Below are 20131 nucleotides of genomic sequence, written 5' to 3'. Positions count from 1 at the left end.
ATCAACCTCCTTAAACCAGAAATTTAGAGAGCTCCTTTATCTACACTATAATGACTACATTTATAAAGTGTTTTGAAAAGTATTTAGGGTAAAATTCTGTCTATCCCTCATGTAGGTGTAGTGTGTGTGTGAGAGAGCAGGAAGGACGTGGAACCCCGCACATGTAATGGGTGGGCAGAACTGTAGTCTCTGCACTCAAGTGAATGCAGAGACCTATCCCTTCTTACTTCCCCAAGAGAGCACATGGTGCCCCAAAAAGGGAGGGGAGGAGAACTGGCAGGCCATATGGGGGAGAGTAAGCTGTACTCCCAAAAGGAATGGAGCAGTTTGAGCACTTCCCTATGTACCGTGGAGTTCTGGGAGGCATTCTTGCCCTCTGAGACAGATGCCTCCATGGTGCAGCTCTACAACATTTCCAGTAAAAAGAAGAACAGGAGTACTTGTGGCACCTTAGAGACTAACAAATTTATTAGAGCAGGGGATTTCGTGGACTTTTGTTAGTCTCTAAGGTGCCACAAGTACTCCTGTTCTTCTTTTTGCAGATACAGACTAACACGGCTGTTACTCTGAAACATTTCCAGTGTAGAGCTGTGCCTAAAACTGTACAATCTATTCATTACTATGGATTTGGAAAAGTGGCAAGTCACACAATAGCAATTTACAAGCCCATGTATATTAATGTAGTATGCAGCTTTCCTAGACTCAGGATATAGAATACATAATCTACTGAGCACACACACTATGACTTTTAAAGAATATTGAGCACATATTCTGAGTGTCCATATCCTCAGAATTTAATAGAAAATTCCTATAATAGAAGTATTTTTTGACAATAATATGTAAACACACTTTTCAAAGTGGTTTAAATTCTGCATAACACACTTGTATGCAGGCACTTTGGAAGAAACTTCCTGACTCATTACCAATTTTCCACCTGTTCGTTTGTAACTAATCCTGACATTTAATAGTTATTGCCCAGTGATATTTAAAAAAATATCCCTTTTAAGTTTTTTAATCTTCACATTGCTCCTACAAAAATTATTTACCTTGAGCAGATCTTATGAATGTTACTGTCCACATTCAGGTTTATGCATTTTAAATCACATATTCAAAGAAATAAAGAAGTTTGTTTAAATATTTGATTTTGAAGTGGAGCATCATTTCTTCTGTGAGTAAAGTCAATACAACTTCAGGCTGATGGGAAAATTAGCAAGGTCATATTGCCCTCAAAATTCCTTAAACCTGATGCTTTGCTGTATCTCTCCACTTCATCAGCTTAATAAAAAGTAGTTATAAAGTAACAGCTCTTCATCTGTCCTCAAAATTTCCCCTGGTCCATACTACTCAATGACTCTCTCTCTTTAGTAAATTCTATAACCCCTATAATTCGAAAGAATGGTGAAGTGTAGATGTAGTGGGGCAGTCACCCCGCTCTGGCCCTGAAGGGGTTAAAACAGCCCTGGGAAAGGCCTGGCCCTGGGAGCCAATCAGCTGGGCTGATCAGGGAAGCAGCCGCAGCTGGGGCCACGCCCCTATCAGACCACCACTGGCCTTATAAAAGGGCTGTGAGCCAGGAGCTAAGGAGGTCTCTCTCTGGTTGTGGAGAGAGATAGACCTAGCTGCCTGGGAGCTGAGCAGGGTACCCAGAGTGAAGCAGGGCTGGGGGAAGGCCAGAGGAGCTGGGGAGCTCCAGCCTGGAAACCCCCCAGGTTGCAGGCCTTGTTAAAGGCTGGGAAAGTTACTGGGGTTGCAGAGGTGCAGCCCAGGGTAGGCAAAGGCAGCAGATCCAAACCTTCCTTGCCAATGATGAGTGGTACAGACTGCAGTCTGCCCCAGCGAGCGGGAGGGCTAGATGATGACTGGCAGTAGCCACTGAGGTAAGGTGGGGCTAGAGGGTTGGGGGTTCCCTGGGAGGGGAGACCCAGAGACTGCAGGGGTACTGCAGAGGGCAGAACCCTGAGTCAGAGGGGCACCAGGGTCCAGGAGGGACAAGGGGCCAGCGACAGGTGAGCCACCGGCCTGCAAAGGGCACTCTGGGCTGGAAGAGCTAATTCCCTAGACGACCAGCAGGAGGCACCGCACTGGTGAGTCTTGCTACGCAACAATAGACATCAAGTTACAGAGAATCCACCATTTACTTTAATTCTCTTTAATTGCCTCATGCTGCCGAGGAAGGCAAAACACCTACTGGTCTCTGTCAATCTGACCTGGGGGAAAATTCCTTCCCAACCCCAAATATGGTGAGCAGGCAGACCCTGAGCATGTGGGCAATACCCAGTGTTAAATCATTATGGAATCATCGGACAGATACCAGGCATATCGTACTAAAAGATTTAATTTGCAAATGTCTAGTACCTCTGAGGACAGTGAAGCAGGGGATATCAAGAGCTTCTTTGCAGAGTACCTCTTGGATTTCTAGGGTCAAACATTTAATGGATTGTTTGTTTGTCTCTGTGCAGACTCACTTATCTAAGGTGACAAATGTTGCTAAATGGACAGTTTTTGGAATGATTTATCGTCTACTAGAAATAAGATGTGTGAATTTGCCAGGTTTCCAGATACAATGTTATTTCAGGTGCATGATGTTCTGTAGCTGATAATATCACTGAAGTATTCAAGCAAAGGAAAACTTTCTATCGCACAGTAATGGAAACTTGGAATGAGATTTTCAGATTTTTTTTTTCCCCCCTGCCAGACCCCAACCTTATAATCCTTTGATCAGGACAAGCAGCCCAATGAAGGACAGGCACATGGGATGGGTTTAATTGGTACTTTATCAGTAATACATTAGGGAGGGGCACTATAACGCTCACCCCCCGCTCTCACATGTCAGGTTCCAGTGCGGGCTACAGAGCTTTAGAACCAAACAATAACTGCCCTGTCTACCCTACAGCTCAGGTGTGAAAACTTCTCTCCCCACAACCCCCAACAAACAAGGGGGCCCGGGGGGGGGGGGGGGGGGAGGGCGAGTGATAAGAGGCCACAAGCCTCTGTGGGGAACCACAGTCTGCCAATATGTCAGGCCTCTGCCCTGAGCATGAGGTCATAGAATCATAGAAGCTTAGGGTTAGAAGAGACCTCAGGAGGTCATCTAGTCCAACCACCTGCTCAAAGCAGGACCAATCCCCAAACTAAATCATCCCAGCCAGGGCTTTGACAAGCTGGGCCTTAAAAACCTCTAAGGAAGGAGATTCCACCACCTCCCTAGGTAACCCATTCCAGTGCTTCACCACCCTCCTAGTGAAATAGTTTTTTCCTAATATCCAAACTAGACCTCCCCCACTACAACTTGAAACAATTGCTCCTTGTTCTGTCATCTGCCAGCACTGAGAACAGCCTAGCTCCATCCTCTTTGAAACCCCCTTCAGGTAGTTGAAGGCTGCTATCAAATCCCTCCTCACTCTTCTCTTCTGCAGATTAAATAAGACCAGTTCCCTCGGCCTCTCCTAGTAAGTTATGTGCCCCAGCCCCCTAATCATTTTCGTTGCCCTCTGCTGGATTCTCTCCAATCTCCCACATCCTTTTTGTAGCGGGGGGCCCAAAACTGGATGCAGTACTCCAGATGTGGCCTCACCAGTGTCGAATAAAGGGACAAGGCTCCTACTAATGCAGCCCAATATGCCGTTAGCCTTCTTGGCAACAAGGGCACACTGCTGACTCGTATCCAGTTTCTAGTCCACTGTAACCCCAGGTACTTTTCTGCAGAATTGGCGCTTAGCCAGTTGGTCCCCAGCCTGTAGCAATGCAGGGGATTCTTCCATTCTAAGTGCAGGACTCTGCACTTGTCCTTGCTGAACCCCATCAGATTTATTTTGGCCCAATCCTCCAATTTGTCTGTCACTCTGGATTCCTATCCCTACCCTCCAGCATATCTACCTTTCCTCCCCAGCTTAGTGTCATCCACAAACTTGCTGAGGGTGCAATCCATCCCATCATCCAGATTATTAATGAAGATGTTGAACAAAACTGACCCCTGGTGCACTCCACTTCATACCGGCTGCCAACTAGACATCAAGTTGTTGATCACTACCGTTGAGCCCGATGATCTCCCCAGCTTTCTATCCATCTCATAGTTCATTCATCCAATCCATACTTTTTTAACTTGCTGGCAAGAATACTGTGGGAGACCGTATCAAAAGCTTTACTAAAGTCAAGATATATCACATCCACTGCTTTCCACAGAGCCAGTTATCTCATCATAGAAGGCAATCAGGTTGGTCAGGCATGACTTGCCCTTGGTGAATCCATGTTGACTGTTCCTGATCACCTTTCTCTCCTCCAAGTGCTACAAAATGGATTCCTTGAGGACCTGCTCCATGATTTTTCCAGTGACAGAGATGAGGCTGACTGGTCTGTAGTTCCCTGGATTCTCCTTCTTCCCTTTTTAAAAGATGGGCACTATATTTGCCCAATTATCCGGGACCTCCCCCGATCGCCACAAGTTTTAAGATAATGGTCAATGGCTCTATAATCACATCAGCCAATTCCCTCAGGACCCTCGGATGCACTGCATCCAGTCCCATGGACTTGTGCATGTCCAGCTTTTCTAAATAGTCCTTAACCTGTTCTTTCACTACTGAGGGTTGCTCACCTCCTCCCCATACTGTGCTGACTAGTGCAGCAGTCTGGGAGCTGACGTTGTCTGTGAAGGCCAAGGCAAAAAAAGCATTGAGTACTTCAGCTTTTTCCATATCATCTGTCACTAGGTTGCCTCCCCCATTCAGTAAGGGTCCCACACTTTCCCTGACCTTTTTCTTGTTGCTAACATACCTGTAGAAACCCTTCTTGTTACCCTTCACATCCCTTGCTAGCTGCAACTCCAGTTGTGCTTTGGCCTTCCTGATTATACCCCGGCATGCTCAAGCAATATATTTATACTCCTCCCTAGTCATCTGTCCAAGTTTCCACTTCTTGTAAGCTTCCTTTTTTTATGATTAAGCTCACTGAAGATTTCATTGTTAAGCCAAGTTGGTCACCTGCCATATTTGCTATTCTTTCTGCACAACGGGATGGTTTGTTCCTGTTCCCTCAATAAGGCTAAGTTCTCAAAAAGGTCCAACAGCAGAGTCCCAGATCTCATTTACCTCTAGGAACTGGCTCTTTTAGCCTCTACTTGCACTAAACAATGGCTGCAAGTGGCGATAAGTCAGGGATCTTAATAGCATTATGCAAACTTCTGTATTTTACTGTTTTCAACCCAATTGTGCCTCTCGGAGGCTGTGAGGACGTGAAAATCCCTGGACCACATGCCAGTTTGACCTCAACAGGAAAAATTCCATTGTGATCCCAGTACTAAAGCTTCCCATATCTTCTGAGCAATCTTAAAAGCACACGAGGGACAAGAAGTTTTGTTCATGGGATGAGGAAGTCCTGATGGCTATAGTTAAATGAATGCAGAACTCCCTATAGAGGTCTAGAATGTCTCTCTGGCCTGTTCCCAAAAATCACCAAAGAAAGCTCTCCAGGGAACATAAACTGTTACTTTTAAAAGGATTAAAAAATAATCCAATAATTCTGCTGAAATCCTCAGGGTTTCAGAGAGTTAAATTATTGTCATACACTGTGTTATTCAGATGAACTCAGATTCTAGATGCTGCTTTCAAATACAGGAGTGTTCGAAGGAGGCACTCAGTTCTGCAATGTCTGTGGGGGTAAAACCCAGTCTTCCCTCTAATACGAATGGGAGGCAAATGGGATATCATACAGGAAAAAAAACCCAAAGAATAGTCTGCAATATCTGTTCCATTCTTATTTGCGGTAGTCTTTATAGCAATATCTGGGGCAAATGAAGATTGATTGGGAACTATGCATCACTATATGCATTTTTATTGCCTCCTGAAGATTTTTTTTCCCCCTTGCATAGTGAGAACATCACATTTATTGTTCAGAACTTCTCAGCTGTCTTGAGTTTAGGTTTGATGGAACGGCTTATTTTGAGGTTTTAGAACTGTATATTTCCACTTAAGGGAGACCCACAGTAAACTGGGCAGTAAGATACCATAACCAAACTCCTTTTTGGACTCAAATTAGGCATAAATCAGAATGCTGGCCACAGTTTTCAAAGTTCACAATACAAGGATGTCCATGTGGTAACATCATTCACATTCCTATGTCAGATCTTCACAGTCTCTACATGTTTATGATAACAGTCCCATTTCAGGCTTGTAGTTGCTGCTGAAAACTTGACTGCTGATATTTCCACCACCAAATGTTGCTGGGAAGCTTCTGTGATTCTAGACATCCCTTCTACAGTAAAAACTTTGTTATCCGGCATGTTGAGGGAGTGTGTATGGGGGTGCCGGTTAATAAAATATTCTGGTTTACTGAGTTATACTTTACCAATGGAATACCAATTTTCAAAGAATTAGAACACAATAAAATGAATAAAGTATAAAATACTGGTAATACAGTATACAGGTATTCACCAATCCAATTGGTAGTAGTACTGCACTGCAGAGTGGTTGGTTTCTTGAAGCACTTAGGTATATACAGGTAAAGTTTTCTATACAGTAGGTGATCTTATGACACTACATATCACTATGGGCAGCATATGGTGTACACCCAGATCACTAAAAAACACTTAACACTAAAACTCTACTGAACATAATTTAATCTTTTTTTGGTGATTCAGAAGGCACTTCAGGATCTTGCAGTGCCTCAGGGTCATCATTATTAACATCAATTATCATTGTAGAAGTAGAAAGTGTAGGAGATTGGGCTGAATCTGTAATGACCCTATGACACACCCTGGAAGCTGCTTTTTTGAATAAATCCCTGATATCAGCTTGCTTACTTGACTTCCGCCTCTTTTGCATAAAAGTAGAGTGCAGAATGTGCAATTGCAGAACCTCCTGGGCAGTATATTAGTCCTGGTTACTAGATTGAAGATTTGTATTGGGGAATATCAGAAATGCCAGTTAATAGAGCTTTCTGGTTGATAAAGTGCTGGAGAACACAGCTTTTACTGTAATATTGCTGTTCTGGGGTTTTAGTAACTGTACTCCGAGGAGTTTCAGGGTGAGGACAAATAGATTTTTGTAAAGGCCACACTTGTATTTTCTGGTTTTGGGGTAGGGGTTTTCCTCTTCATTTCAGCATACAATTTTGCTTTGCATGTGGGCATTATACCCATTCGTTATCATGTCTGCAAAGCCTAATGTACTCCAAAGGTGCTATATAAATAACATTACAATGGTTCTATATAAAAACATTAACATGGCTACATCAAAGACATTAATATGGCATAAAATCAAATTTCCTATTTCAGTATCACAGTACAGCACATGATTCTGGTCTATCTTTCCAGAATCTGGCCTGCAAGAGTGGTACATGCCAGAGAAAGCTGTAACATCTCTTTTTTTTCCCTCTTAATAACACTGGTCTACAATTTTTGAGAAGTCGTCTGCTTCAGAGATAAAATGTGCTATTTATTATGTATTTTGATGTGCTGAATTCAAATATGACAATTAAAACAACTGGCTACTGTTTCTAAGATATTTAAGTTTTTACATTTTGTCTATGTATATTGTGTAGATAGTAGAGTTTTAATCATAAATTGTAAGCCTTGGTCTTTTCATGTGTTTATGGTTGCTTTACATGGTAATATTTCACCTGTCCTGTTTATGTAACACTTTAAAAATCAGCAAAAGGGTAATATCAATAAAATTTATTATGAAACAAAAGGCAAAAAACTATTATGTACATAGTTTAGTCCTATTCAGTGGCTTGTCTCTTGTATCCATTAAATGGAGCATCTCTTGTCACTGTCCAGCAATAGTCTGCATGCATTGATGGGCTCCATTTGCCCTGATAGCGTTTCTCCATTGTTGCAATGTCCTGGTGAAATCGCTCGCCTTGCTCGTCGCTCACTGCTCCGCAGTTTGGTGGGAAAAAATCTAGATGAGAGTGCCAAAAATGTATCTTTAGTGACATGTTGCAACCAAGGCTTTTGTATGCCTTGAGGAGGTTTTCCACCAAGAACCTGTAGTTGTCTGCTTTGTTGTTTCTGAGAATTTATTGCCACTAACTGGAAGGCTTTCCATGCCGTCTTTTCCTTTCCACGCAGTGCATGGTCAAATGCCTCATCTCGAAGAAGTTCACGAATCTGAGGACCAACAAAGACACCTTCCTTTATTTTTGCTTCACTTAACCTTGGAAATTTTCCACGGAGGTACTTGAAAGCTGCTTGTGTTTTGTCAATGGCCTTGACAAAGTTCTTCATCAGACCCAGCTTGATGTGTAAGGGTGGTAACAAAATCTTCCTTGATTCAACAAGTGATTGATGCTGAACACTTTTCCTCCCAGGCTCCAATGACTGTCGGAGTGGCCAATCTTTCTTGATGTAGTGGGGAATCTCTTGCACGACTATCCCATTTGCAGAGAAAACAGCAGTACTTTGTGTATCCAGTCTGCAGACCAAGCAAGAGAGCAACAACCTTCAAATCGCCACAAAGCTGCCACTGATGTTGGTCATAGTTTATGCACCTCAAAAGTTATTTCATGTTGTCATAGGTTTCCTTCATATGGACTGCATGACCAACTGGAATTGATGGCAAAACATTGCTATTATGCAGTAAAACAGCTTTAAGACTTGTCTTCGATGAATCAATGAACAGTCTCCACTCATCTGGATCGTGAACGATGTTGAGGGCTGCCATCACACCATCGATGTTGTTGCAGGCTACAAGATCACCTTCCATGAAGAAGAATGGGACAAGATCCTTTGGACAGTCACAGAACATGGAAACGCTAACATCACCTGTCAGGAGATTCCACTGCTGTAGTCTGGAGCCCAACAGCTCTGTCTTACTCTTGGGTAGTTCCAAATCTCTGACAAGGTCATTCAGTTCACCTTGTGTTATGAGGTGTGGTTCAGAGGAGGAGGATGGGAGAAAATGTGGGTCCTGTGACATTAATGGTTCAGGACCAAAAGTTTCATCCTCTTTCTCTTCCTTGTCTGACTCAAATGAGTGATTCTGGTGCATCAGGAACCAGCAGTCCTTCTCCATGGGGTACTGGGCGTATAGCTGATGGAATGTTTGGATAATGCACAGTCCACTTTTTTTTCTTTGACACACCTTTCCCAACTGGAGGCACCATGCAGAAGTAACAATTGCTGGTATGATCTGTTGGCTCTCTCCAAATTATTGGCAATGCAAAAGGCACAAGTGTTGCAGCATATGTGTGGGGCCCACCTCTTGTCCTGATCTCCAATTTTGCAGCCAAAATAAAGGTGATAGACTTTCTTAACCATAGTGGTTATATTGCGCTTTTGTGATGCAAAAGTCACTTCACCACAAACATAGCAGAAGTTATCTGCATTGTCCACACAAGTACGAGGCATCTCTGCTCACTTTGGCTAAACAGAAATGTGTCCCTTTGCAAAATCAAACACTGACAAATAAGAGAGCATGACACTGTATGATTTCTAGAGCTGATATAGGGCAATTTGTTCAGCAGAGTGATGTAAGCTTCGTTAGGATTGCATCATCCATGACTTCTAGGAATAACACGATGCAATTCATATCATGTATGACGCAATACCAGCTTCAGATTGCATCATTCATTGTTTTGCCTAAAAAGCAAGTACTGTCCAAACCCAGTCAGATTTATTCATAGATCCAGTCAAAGATGTATTTTAGTCATTTCTGGTTTAAATTGAGATCCCTTCCCTTTATAACTCACTTCTCCGCCATTCCCAAGTCAAGGGTCGTATATACTGACCCAATAGCATATCTTGGAAACTAGAGCCAATCAACAATTTTAAGCATCATTTTCGTTCTCAGTGACCCAGAATTAGTAAAGTTTGACTACATTTATTTCAGAAGCATTTTAGCTGTAGAGCAGTGTAAGCTAAAGTTGTTAATAAAATAAGTTAAAAATCAGGCAACAAAATAAACTGTCAGAAGCCTAATTTAGGTAACTGTCAATCTTGGGACAATTCACAATTATTTTTATGAAAATCTACAGCAAGGATGTAAGTCTGTACCTAAATCTGCTGCCACTTACACCAGAGTAATATTGTTGACTTATTAGAGCTCTTCCTGACTTATATTAGTGTAAGTGAGAGCAGAACTGGGCCTTGTCTTTGAGTTGCAATGTTTCTTGAAAGTTGCACCACTCACACTTGTGAATACCACTGCTCTTTTTGCCAAATCCCCTGAGCATATTCTAGCCTTTTTTTTCCCTTTTAAATTCCTTTTAAAGAGGATTCCTGTGCCAAGTTGCTCAGTAACACTGTATTTTCTTCAGAGTATAATCTACCAATGAGTTTGTGTAAATTTAATGCTTACAACTTAATATCCTTGCTAAAATTTTGATTGCCAATCTGTGGAATGAGCCAAATTGTTTCCTGCAGTTGAATTAATCTCTTAATAGATTATAGTATTTATCTTTCTAATTCAGAGTCAGATTTTTTTATTGTTGATAAATAAAACAAGTGCCAGCTCAAGTCATAATAGGGAAGCAACATGGGAAAAGTTATGTAATATATCCTTGAGGATCCCTGGAATCTGTGGATTTTCCAGGCCTCATTGGTTTGTTTACCAAATAAGATAAACAGCGTAACTTGTTTTTCAATCCGAGTAGTTCAAATTGTTGGGCTTTTCTCAATTCTAGCTTTAATAAAACAGCATAACTGTGCACAGAACTGCAGGCTCAGAACTTCTCAGACTGAAAAACAAGAAGCCCAGATATTTACAAAGTAAAAATATAACTCCCTTTTCCTGTCCTATGCTTTATGACTTTCTCCTCAGGGCTCTTTTCTCCTTTCCATTCATTGGTTTGTGCTTCTTAGAAAGGGAAAAGGAAATACTATTATCTCCTGAGTTTGGCAGGTTGAGATGCAGATACCTGAAAACTCATAGATGTTTCTCAAAGTATGAAGGTACCAATTACCACAAACTTCTATTCTGTAGCAAGGCCTACTCTTCAAACTGGGGTGTGCAAATGTGCACAGAATGGATGTGAGGAAAAGCAGATCCCAGTTTGTACTTACATATGTGCACATCTACATCTGGAGTGAGGGAATTGTGTATGCACCTTTGCCCAAATAGGCTTGAAGATTTTGGGTTCAGACTTCTGACAAGAATACCACTTATGTGGTTCTCATTTCTCTTTCTAATCTTAAAAACAATGCAATTTTATTTAGTCTAATATTCTCTGTTCTTTGCTAATCCTGTAGCTAGAAATGTGTACTGTGTAATTTGGCCTCAGGTTGTTGCTAAATCAGACCACAAAAACTGTAATCACAATGACATTTGTTATAATTGTATTATATCAACAATATCATGGCAGTCTATTCATCAAAACACATCAAAGGGGCCATTCATTTAACAGTGTTTATAAACCTCACTAATGTGGCATCATGAGATGTGCGTATCTGTTTTTTTCTACTGTTCTCAAATCTGACATAAAACAAGACAAATCAAAACATAAACAGATCAGTACAAAACAAAACTAACACTTAAACCTAATGATTGTATATGGGATAAATAAAGTGAGAACAAGTTTCCAAGTTTAAAAAATATAAAGATATTTCAATATATAACATGCTGCTCTGTAGAGTTTTATTTGGTTGATGTTCTAAGCAAGACCTACTTTCTCATAGTACTTGATCTCGTAGTCCAGAATGGCTCCATTGGGAAAGTCAGGCTCTTGCCATGAGAGGGCAATGCTGTTTTGGGAAGCCCAGTCCTTCCTTACCATACCTATCAAGGAGGGTGCTGAAAGGGAAAAGGATAACTAAGGATTAAAGAGAAAGCACACTGTTTAATCTCTTTGACTTTACTTTCTTAGGATACTGACAAGTGGTGACCTGTAGGCAGAAGAGCATGACAGATGGAAATTCTCAGCCCAACTCTATAACCTGGAGTTAATGTTGAAAGTACATATCAGTAATTTCATTGTTAAAGTGTGGGTGTACTTTTTAGAAGTGACTGAGAAATGACAACACCTTATTCAAAAGATCTGCTCTGAGTGATATCTGACTTTATAGAAAAAAAAATATTGTTTTATTCTTATTAGTACTACAGAACCAACAAAATTTACAGAAGTGCTAGATTCTGTCCCTTCTTCAGCTACATCAACAGAACTGTTATATTCAAATCAATTGCACCTGTATAAATTTATTGACGATGTCACAAGCACATAATCTGAAGGCAGTTGGGTTGCACTGGTATCACTAAGATATAAGAGAAATATAAATTAAGAGTAATCTGAATTGAATTAACCAGATTTCTTCATAATAAGTAAATTTTATATTTAATTTATAAATTGGGTCAAATTTATTTTTGGGTCAAAAGAAATTAACAATTTAAAAATTCAATTAATTCCTGTTTTTGTTAGCAAAATTTAAAAAAACCCCAAACCAACCTAGTACATTTTAGTAGGTAACTGAGATTATGTCATCCACAGAATGAACAAGCATATTATAATACACTCATTTTATGCATTTTTCCTCCCTATGACTAGAACACAAGTGAATCTACATTTCTATTGGGGATTATATTTTTTGTTCTACAATAAATTGTGTGTAGAATATAAAGATTTTACCCATTTATTGACTTGCAGAAAAAAGATATATTGTAAGAAATATTCTGCACAAAACTCAAATGCAGTAAAATTCATAAGATAAAATGTATTTGTAAATCAATTAAACATTCATTTAGCAAAACATTATTAGAACATCAGAGTTGTCTAAAGCACTTTTGAAAGTGAGAAAACTCACAATTAATGTTCCATATGCAATGTGAACGCTATCCTTTAGACACACCAATCCTCTCATATTGTGGATACTAATTATAGCTTTAAGGTCTTTAACTCATAGTTGTCCTTCCCCTGGTAGAGGGAGAGTTCAGGCCAGTATTGAGAGGAAGTGTATGGTCAATGAGGTTTTGCAGCCCATTATATATAGTGAATGCAGCAAAATTTGACTTGCCCTGTATATATAGGGTGAGTTCTCTGACCAATGGGTGAATGGAGTACAGTACAGTGTCATTACATGTTTGATGTGTAAAATATACAAGATGTTTTTTTCTCGACTGTATTGGGAAAGCAGGAATCAGGATTGTGATATTTTCCCCCTCCCAAAATATAAATCATTTCTTTTTCCTAGGGAGAGGGAGGAAGGGAAAACAACTGTAAAAATGGAAGCCAGGGAAACACAACAAAGAAGTTATGATATGAAACATAACACATACTATGTGATTCATTTTGTAAGCATATTTATTCCTCAGCCACAATGGCATAAATGTCATCCACATGAAAAGCTTGCAGTTCTGTAAGTAAAACACAAACACAATTGAGAACTCACTTTGCTAACTAGTTGGTCCTACTACTCCCCTATATTAGGGCTATCATATGTCCAGATTTCCCCGGACATGTCTGACTTTTTGATCTATAAATAGCCGTCCAGGGGGGATTTCTAAAAATGTCCAGGATTTCCGCCCGGTTGGCTATTTATAGATCGAAAAGCGGCACTGCTCGGCAGCCAAAGCCCCTTCTCGGTTCCCCCCATCCCCTGCAGCCTTAGCACGCCCCTGGCCCCGCAGCTGTCTTCCCCCTCCTCCCCTTCCCTAAACGCTCTGCCCCCCTTCTCCTCCCCCTCCCCTGCTTCCCGCAAATCAGATCTTCGTGGGAAGTCTGAAAAGAAGCAGGGGCAGGCAGGCAGCAGCAGGTAAGCTGGGGCGGGGGGATGCGAGGAGGAGGGCTCCGGGGAGGTGCAATGCGGTCCGGCCCCGGCCGGCCCCAGCGGCTCTGGCCCGGCCCGGTTCGGGCCCCGGGGCACCGGCCCCAGTTCCGGCCGAGCGCGCCAGCCTGGCCCTGGCCCCAGCGGCTCCGGTTCCGGCCGAGCGCACCGGCCCTGACCCCAGCAGCTCCGGCCCGGCTTGGGCCTCAGGGTGGCCGGCCTTGGCCCCGGCCGAGCACCTCCGGCCCCAGCGGCTCCAGCCCGGCCCGGCTCGGCTCGGGCCCTGGGGCACCAGCCCCAGTTCCGGCTGAGCGGCGCCGGCCGAGCACCCCCGGCCCCAGCAGCTCCCGTTCCGGCCGTGCGTGCCGGCCCTGACCCCAGCGGCTCCAGGCCGGCTCCAGCCCCAGGGCGGCCGGCCCCGGCCGAGCACCTCCGGCCTGGCCTCAAACCCCGCGACTGCGGCCAGAGCGCAGCCCGATTCCTGGGCTCTTGTTAAAGCCGGCCCTGGTCGGGGGACAGGGAGTGGGGAGTTGGATGGGTCGGGAGTTCGGGGGGGGCTCTCAGAGGGGCAGGGAGTAGTTGGATAGGGCATGGGAGTCCCGGGGGTCTGTCTGGGGGCGGGGGTGTGAATATGGGGTGGGGGTGTGGATAAGGGTCGGGGCAGTCAGGGGACAGGTAGAGTCCTAGGCGGGCAGTTAGTGGCAGGGGTCCCAGGAGGGGGCTCTCAGGGGACAAGGAGCTGGGGGAGTTGGGGGTTCTGAGGGGGGCAGTCAGGGGGTGGGAGGGAGTGATTGGGGGCAGGGCAGAGGCGGGGCTAGAGTGGGGCTCCTCCCCCCCGTGTCCTCTTTTTTGACTGTGCAAATGTGGTAACCCTACCTATATACCAACAACACTTTTGTCAACTTCTTTCTTTTGGTGCCTAGGTCTCTATTTTCAAATATGACCCAAACTGGGCATCCAACATCACCAAATGCCTTAAAAATGCATTTTTCAGAAAGCACTGAGTATCCACTCTCTGAAAACCAGGGCCCTTTAAATTGTCCCAGATTGGACAACCAAAAACTTAAGCACACAAAATAACTAGTGTATTAACTATTAAAAATGTAGGCCCTAGATTATTGCGAGTTTTGACCAAACCAATTCTTATGTGCTAAAATCATACTGTACTGATGGTGAGCTGGCTAGACAGAAGGACAGAGTCTTTTGAAATGTTCTATTCTTCAACTTCAATTAATCATCAAGAAACTGATTTTCTGCAGTTTTTGAAACATGACTGAATTATTTATCTTGCTATTTAACAATTCCAATTCAATATATCGAAGAAAAATGATCTGTTTTAATTATTTCAGTCCAATCAATTTAGGTATGTTAACCAATAATAAACTGTTTGCAGTATTGATCAGCAGCTTTCACATATACTACTGTGAAAATGAGAAACAACCACATAATGAATTAAACACTCTGAAAACTAAAACGAGCAGGCCAGCTCTACATAAAACCGCATTTTCAGATTTTCTGCTCACTTTCCATCGAATTTATAACTTTACCCACCCATCTCTCCAATATCCAATGGCAGTTAATTCCATCCATACTCCCCTCAGTCATTCATGGTTCTACCCATCATATCTCCCTTCTAGGTTTCGTGACAGATCTATAACTTTGTTTTTCCTCCTCTAATTGGCCTAGTAGAAATAACAATTTTTTATCACTTTCCCTTTTTAGCTTTGGAAAGAGTGTCTCATTAACAGACTGAAATAAGAGTCTATTTCTAGTAACAAACTTTCAAGTATGTTTACTTTTCATGTAAATACTTTAGTGACATTAAAAAAGTAAAAATAATCAACAAACTCCAGAATAAAAACAAAGCAAAACCCAGTGGAGCTGGGTTTTTTTTCCCTCGGAGAAAGGAAGCTTTCTCTATATACATCTTTATCTATCTATGTCTAAATATCTATATCTATATAAATAGTGTGAAAAGACCTGTTAGGTCACATACAGTGTCCATTTCTCTGCCTGTGAAGAATTATTCTCCACAGTTCAAAAATGTAGTCTCCTCTGATATATGAAAAGCATGCAAAATGTCATGCTGCAACTAGACTTTTTAAAATTGTGTGAAGCAGGGTGATCAAAAGTGGGTTTAGAAAGGAAACTATCTTAAACCTTTATCTATGAAGTCTCAGACATGACTCCATGATATTTTTACCTTGCACAGGGCAATGCAAGCAAGAAGCAAGCAAACAAAACCTATCAAGCTATTATGCTGATAATAGAAGGCTTATAAGAATATTCATTAGACAAGTGCTTTAAAAATACACAGTATAAAACATTAACACAATATAAGCCTAATTTTTTCCCTAGAGTTAAACATATAAATCCCTTGATGAAAATGACAATTGTGTACGTGTATTTAAGTGTACAACTTGACCCCAATACAATTATTTTAAAGGTAAGATCAACACCCCCAGCTGTTATATTGCAACAAGGAAGCAGCAGCCTGAAATGAACAGGGACTATATAGAGGAAAACATGCCAACAAACACTATTGTGATGAGGCCATCCTCTTCTTTTGCTATTATACTTTTCTCTATGTGCCTCTCAAATTGTGAGCAAAACATCTTTTAACATACAACATATGGTTGATTATTATTTGGTGTCTATTTTCTAAACTCATGCAGCAATTTGTGTTGCTTTTCAACCTGAGTTCACTGCAGTAACTATTATGCTTCATCCAATGAGTGTCAAATCACAGCCTTGGCTGAAGAGATTATCATCTCAAATGTTTCATGTGTGAAGTAGTCTATCCCTTCTCTCTTTGAAATAACTCAGTAGCAAAATAAGAAAACAAAGTGCCTTCAGCTCCCTCCCAAGCCAGTTCTTGTCCTGACTTGCAATGTTGAAAATTCTATACCTTGGACAATGGAGCTTGTACATTATTGATCTGGATCACTGCTAGCATTGTGCCTTGTAAATCAAAATGTATTTAAGATGCATACTGCTGTGGTACTTTATTCCTGAGTTAGGGTGTTGAGCATCAAAAAATGTTATCCCTCAAATCACTACATTTAGCGAAACAAACAAGTAGGCCATTAACTGTTTCTGATAAGTTCAGAGAGAGATGACACTGCAATTTGTCATATAAAGGTTCTTTCCGTATTTCAGGGGACACAATGACTTAGACTAGAAAGAGAACTCACAGTTATAAATTCATTCTACCAAAAAAAAAAAAAAAAAAAAAAACCAAAGCAAGTGATAAAACAATGTGTTCAGTTCAATTATGATTTCTTTAGTTCTCAACAAAAAATAACACTTTCTACAAGAGATTCATCTACTTCTTGTAGGGGCTGCTCATTTCTAGAAAAGCTAAACCAGAAGTTGATTAAACCCCAAAGTAATAGGTGGATCTTGTCTATTTATCAAAGATAATTCTTCACAACTTGAAAATTTAAGGGCAGGTGAATCCTGTATGTCATTTATAACCTGTTTTGTTTATCTCTAATGAGTCAAAGGTAAATTATTTTTGCTAGTCTTTTGAAATTCAGTACTGTGGGAGAGTTTTTAATTCAGTTACCTGATGAAGCCATGTAAATGAATTTGGTTAACATCTTAACATGTCTTTTAACCCACCATTTAATGGCTGCATCTTCTTGCCTCTGGTACTGGGCTGAAGGATGCTTTCCAGATCTTGGACTCATTACTGTTCTTTGCTTTGTATGGAAGCTTCTTTGTGCCATCTGGTCTCTGTATTTCCCTGTTTCTTGAATTGCAGTGAGTCATCTTCTATGTTGCTAGATTTTTTTTTCTTTCTGTATTCATTTCTTCATAATTTCCCTTTTGCACTGTGTTAATGAGTATTTGTTCTTTATTTCAGAGCGAATTTATTTTGTTGTAAAATGCATTATTTTTAAGGTTTTTTAATCCACTTTCTTATGGAGTACATGGAAGATGGAGAATATTCCTTTAATGGATTTGTTTGTAAGATAATTGGGGCTTGCCACCTCTCCATTGACTCATCTCCTTATGGTTTGTTTCAGTTACCTATGACCCTCTCCCTTGGGTATAGATAACTCAGATCTCTAAAGCTTTATTTTTCCCTTCAGTCAATTTTTTTTTTATTTTCCAGTTTTCTGTTCCGCAATGTTTAAGAGTATGTAAAGAGTTCTTTTGAATCGATATAAACATGCATAATATCTAGAAAAGTCTCTTTGGCTTTTTTAAATATAGTATTTTTAAAGTTTGTTATAATAATCTTTGCAAAGTAGTTTCTTCTAGTAACCCTTCATAACTCTTACATATTACAAAATTCAATGGGGAACTTGCATCAGTACAAACAATTTCTAAGTTCATCTGCATACAGTATATCATCTCTCTATTTACGTGTGTGTGTGTGTGTGTGTGTGTGTGTGTGTATATATATATATGTGTGATCAAGTAGAGGGGGAGCTGGAAGTCACCCTTATATTTAAGTTGCCTGACACTTTCCATTATAAAAGATTCTTACCACATTTTCAGAAACTAACATTTCTATTGTATTGTATTGTATTGCAGCAGGCCTTTCAAATTCACAGGGGGAAAACCCTGGGGCCAGAGATGTGCCTTTTGATCATCCCATGATACTTTATTCAGGTCTGGCTAAGTTATAAGGTGCTGAAAATCACCATTTCCCATCTTTGGCCTGCACTGCTGAGCATAATTGTAGCATCTTTCCAAAATTCCTGAACATTCTCAAGCTGGGCTTCTAATGTCCCGTAACAGCAGGAGCAGCATACATTGCATAGGGAATCAGAGGGAACAGAAAGCCTCGCTGCTGATGGAGCAGTTGTAGGAGCAAGGGGGAAAGTAAAGAGAGCTGTGCCAGGCCCCTCACTGACCAGGCTGAAGACCATGCACGTCGCTCCAATGGAGTCCTGACCCCCTGTGGGTGAAATACATGAGGAAGGAAACCAGCACACTTCTCAGGGGCAAGACAAGAGATCCAGGAACAAATACAAATAAGAAATAAATGGAATCAAGAAAATCTGAGTTCTTGACTCACTTCTGATAGATGTTGATAATTATATATGCATTATATATATTAAACAACATCCTACACCTCACTGGGAGATCACGCAAGCTGGGAATAAAGCCCAGGTCTCTAATTGGGCAGCCCAAATCCCATATATTTAGTCACACTACCTCTCAGGAAGAACCTATTGTATCTCTGTCCTTGTCTAAACTCTCAGTATAGTAGGGTTTCTGAGTGAATTTGACATGAATTGGTAACACACCCTGTTACGCTGCATCCTCTAGTTCAGGGGCCTCAAACTCAATATATCTTAGGGCCAGTGCCAGTCCTCAAATCCTCCCAGTGAGCCAATAATGTCACTGAAGATGGTGTTCAGAAAAGAAAACGTTTATATTGTTTTTTATTTTGAATTTCTTAGAAATAATAAAACTGTCATACATCTTTATACAATTCTTCACCTGCCAGAGAGTTTTTAGTGTTTGCCAGAAATATGGCAACACTTCAGTTCTGTCAGTTTGTTGATGTTTGGCCTCAGTGACTGAGCAGTTGAAACCTTCGGGATTGCAGCAAGATGTGCATCAGATAGTTGTGTTCGTTCCACTTTCCCACACTCCATGCTCTGCTGACAGCAGGACCTTGCTGGGCTGGGCCATCTTGGGCACAAAAGCAGCTGAGAAGGAGGCACAGTCATGGTCTGCCCACTGGTCAGATGCAGGGGGGGAGGCGCATGGCTACTACCCGCAGCAGACAGAGCCAGCAGCATGGCTGCATCTCTCCTGCCCTCTCCCCTCCTGCCCTCTCCCCTCGGCTGGCAGCCATGAGGGCCGGATGAAATAATTTTTAAAAAAGTTTCCGTGGGCCGCAGCAGGGAGGTTCTTGGGTTGCAGATGGCCTGCGGGCCTGGATTTTGAGAATCCTGCTCTTAGGGTTACCATATTTCCACAATGAAAAAAGAGGACACTGGGGTGGGGGAGCCCCGCCCTACCCCCACCCCCATCCACTCCCTCCCACTTCCCACCCCCTGACTACCCCCCCAGAACCCCCAACCCCCCCACTTCTTGTCCCCTGATTGCCCCCTCCTGAGAACCTCCAACCCTAACTGCCCCTCTAGGACCCTACCTGTCCTCTGACTGCCCCAACCCTTATCCCACGGGTGGCAGGTTTGTATAAATTTTGGTGGTGCCCAGAACCCGCCTCCCCCACCTAAGGCTCTGGGAAAGGGTTGGGTGGGGAGAGGAGGTCTGGGGTGTAGGTCCTGGACTGGGGATTAGGGTGCAGGAGGGGTGCAGGCTCTGGGATAGAGTTTGGGTGCTGGGTGCAGGCTCCAGGCTGGGGCAGGGGGTGGGTGTGCAGGAGGGAGTGAGGGGTGCAGGCTCTGGATGGAGTTTGGGGGTGGGAGGCAGTGCAAAGGGAGGGGGTGCAGGCTTTGGGAGGGAGTTTGA

General features: G+C 42.1%; 1 protein-coding gene across 2 annotated transcripts in view; it reads right to left on the bottom strand.

The window, feature by feature from the left end:
• The window catches only part of LOC117888172 (ephrin type-A receptor 6-like), a 385983-nt gene that overhangs the window by 245110 nt on the left and 120742 nt on the right, over positions 1-20131 (bottom strand). For both annotated transcript variants that reach the window (XM_034791377.1, XM_034791386.1), the window contains exon 2: positions 11599-11723. In XM_034791377.1, coding sequence (XP_034647268.1) covers positions 11599-11723 — 125 coding nt within the window. The remainder of the gene's footprint in view (positions 1-11598; positions 11724-20131) is intronic.

This window comes from Trachemys scripta, chromosome 1, assembly GCF_013100865.1.
Source record: "Trachemys scripta elegans isolate TJP31775 chromosome 1, CAS_Tse_1.0, whole genome shotgun sequence".
NCBI classification, from domain to species: domain Eukaryota; kingdom Metazoa; phylum Chordata; order Testudines; family Emydidae; genus Trachemys; species Trachemys scripta.
Note: the sequence above shows the minus strand (reverse complement) of the source record. Positions and strands in the feature narration are given on the sequence as shown.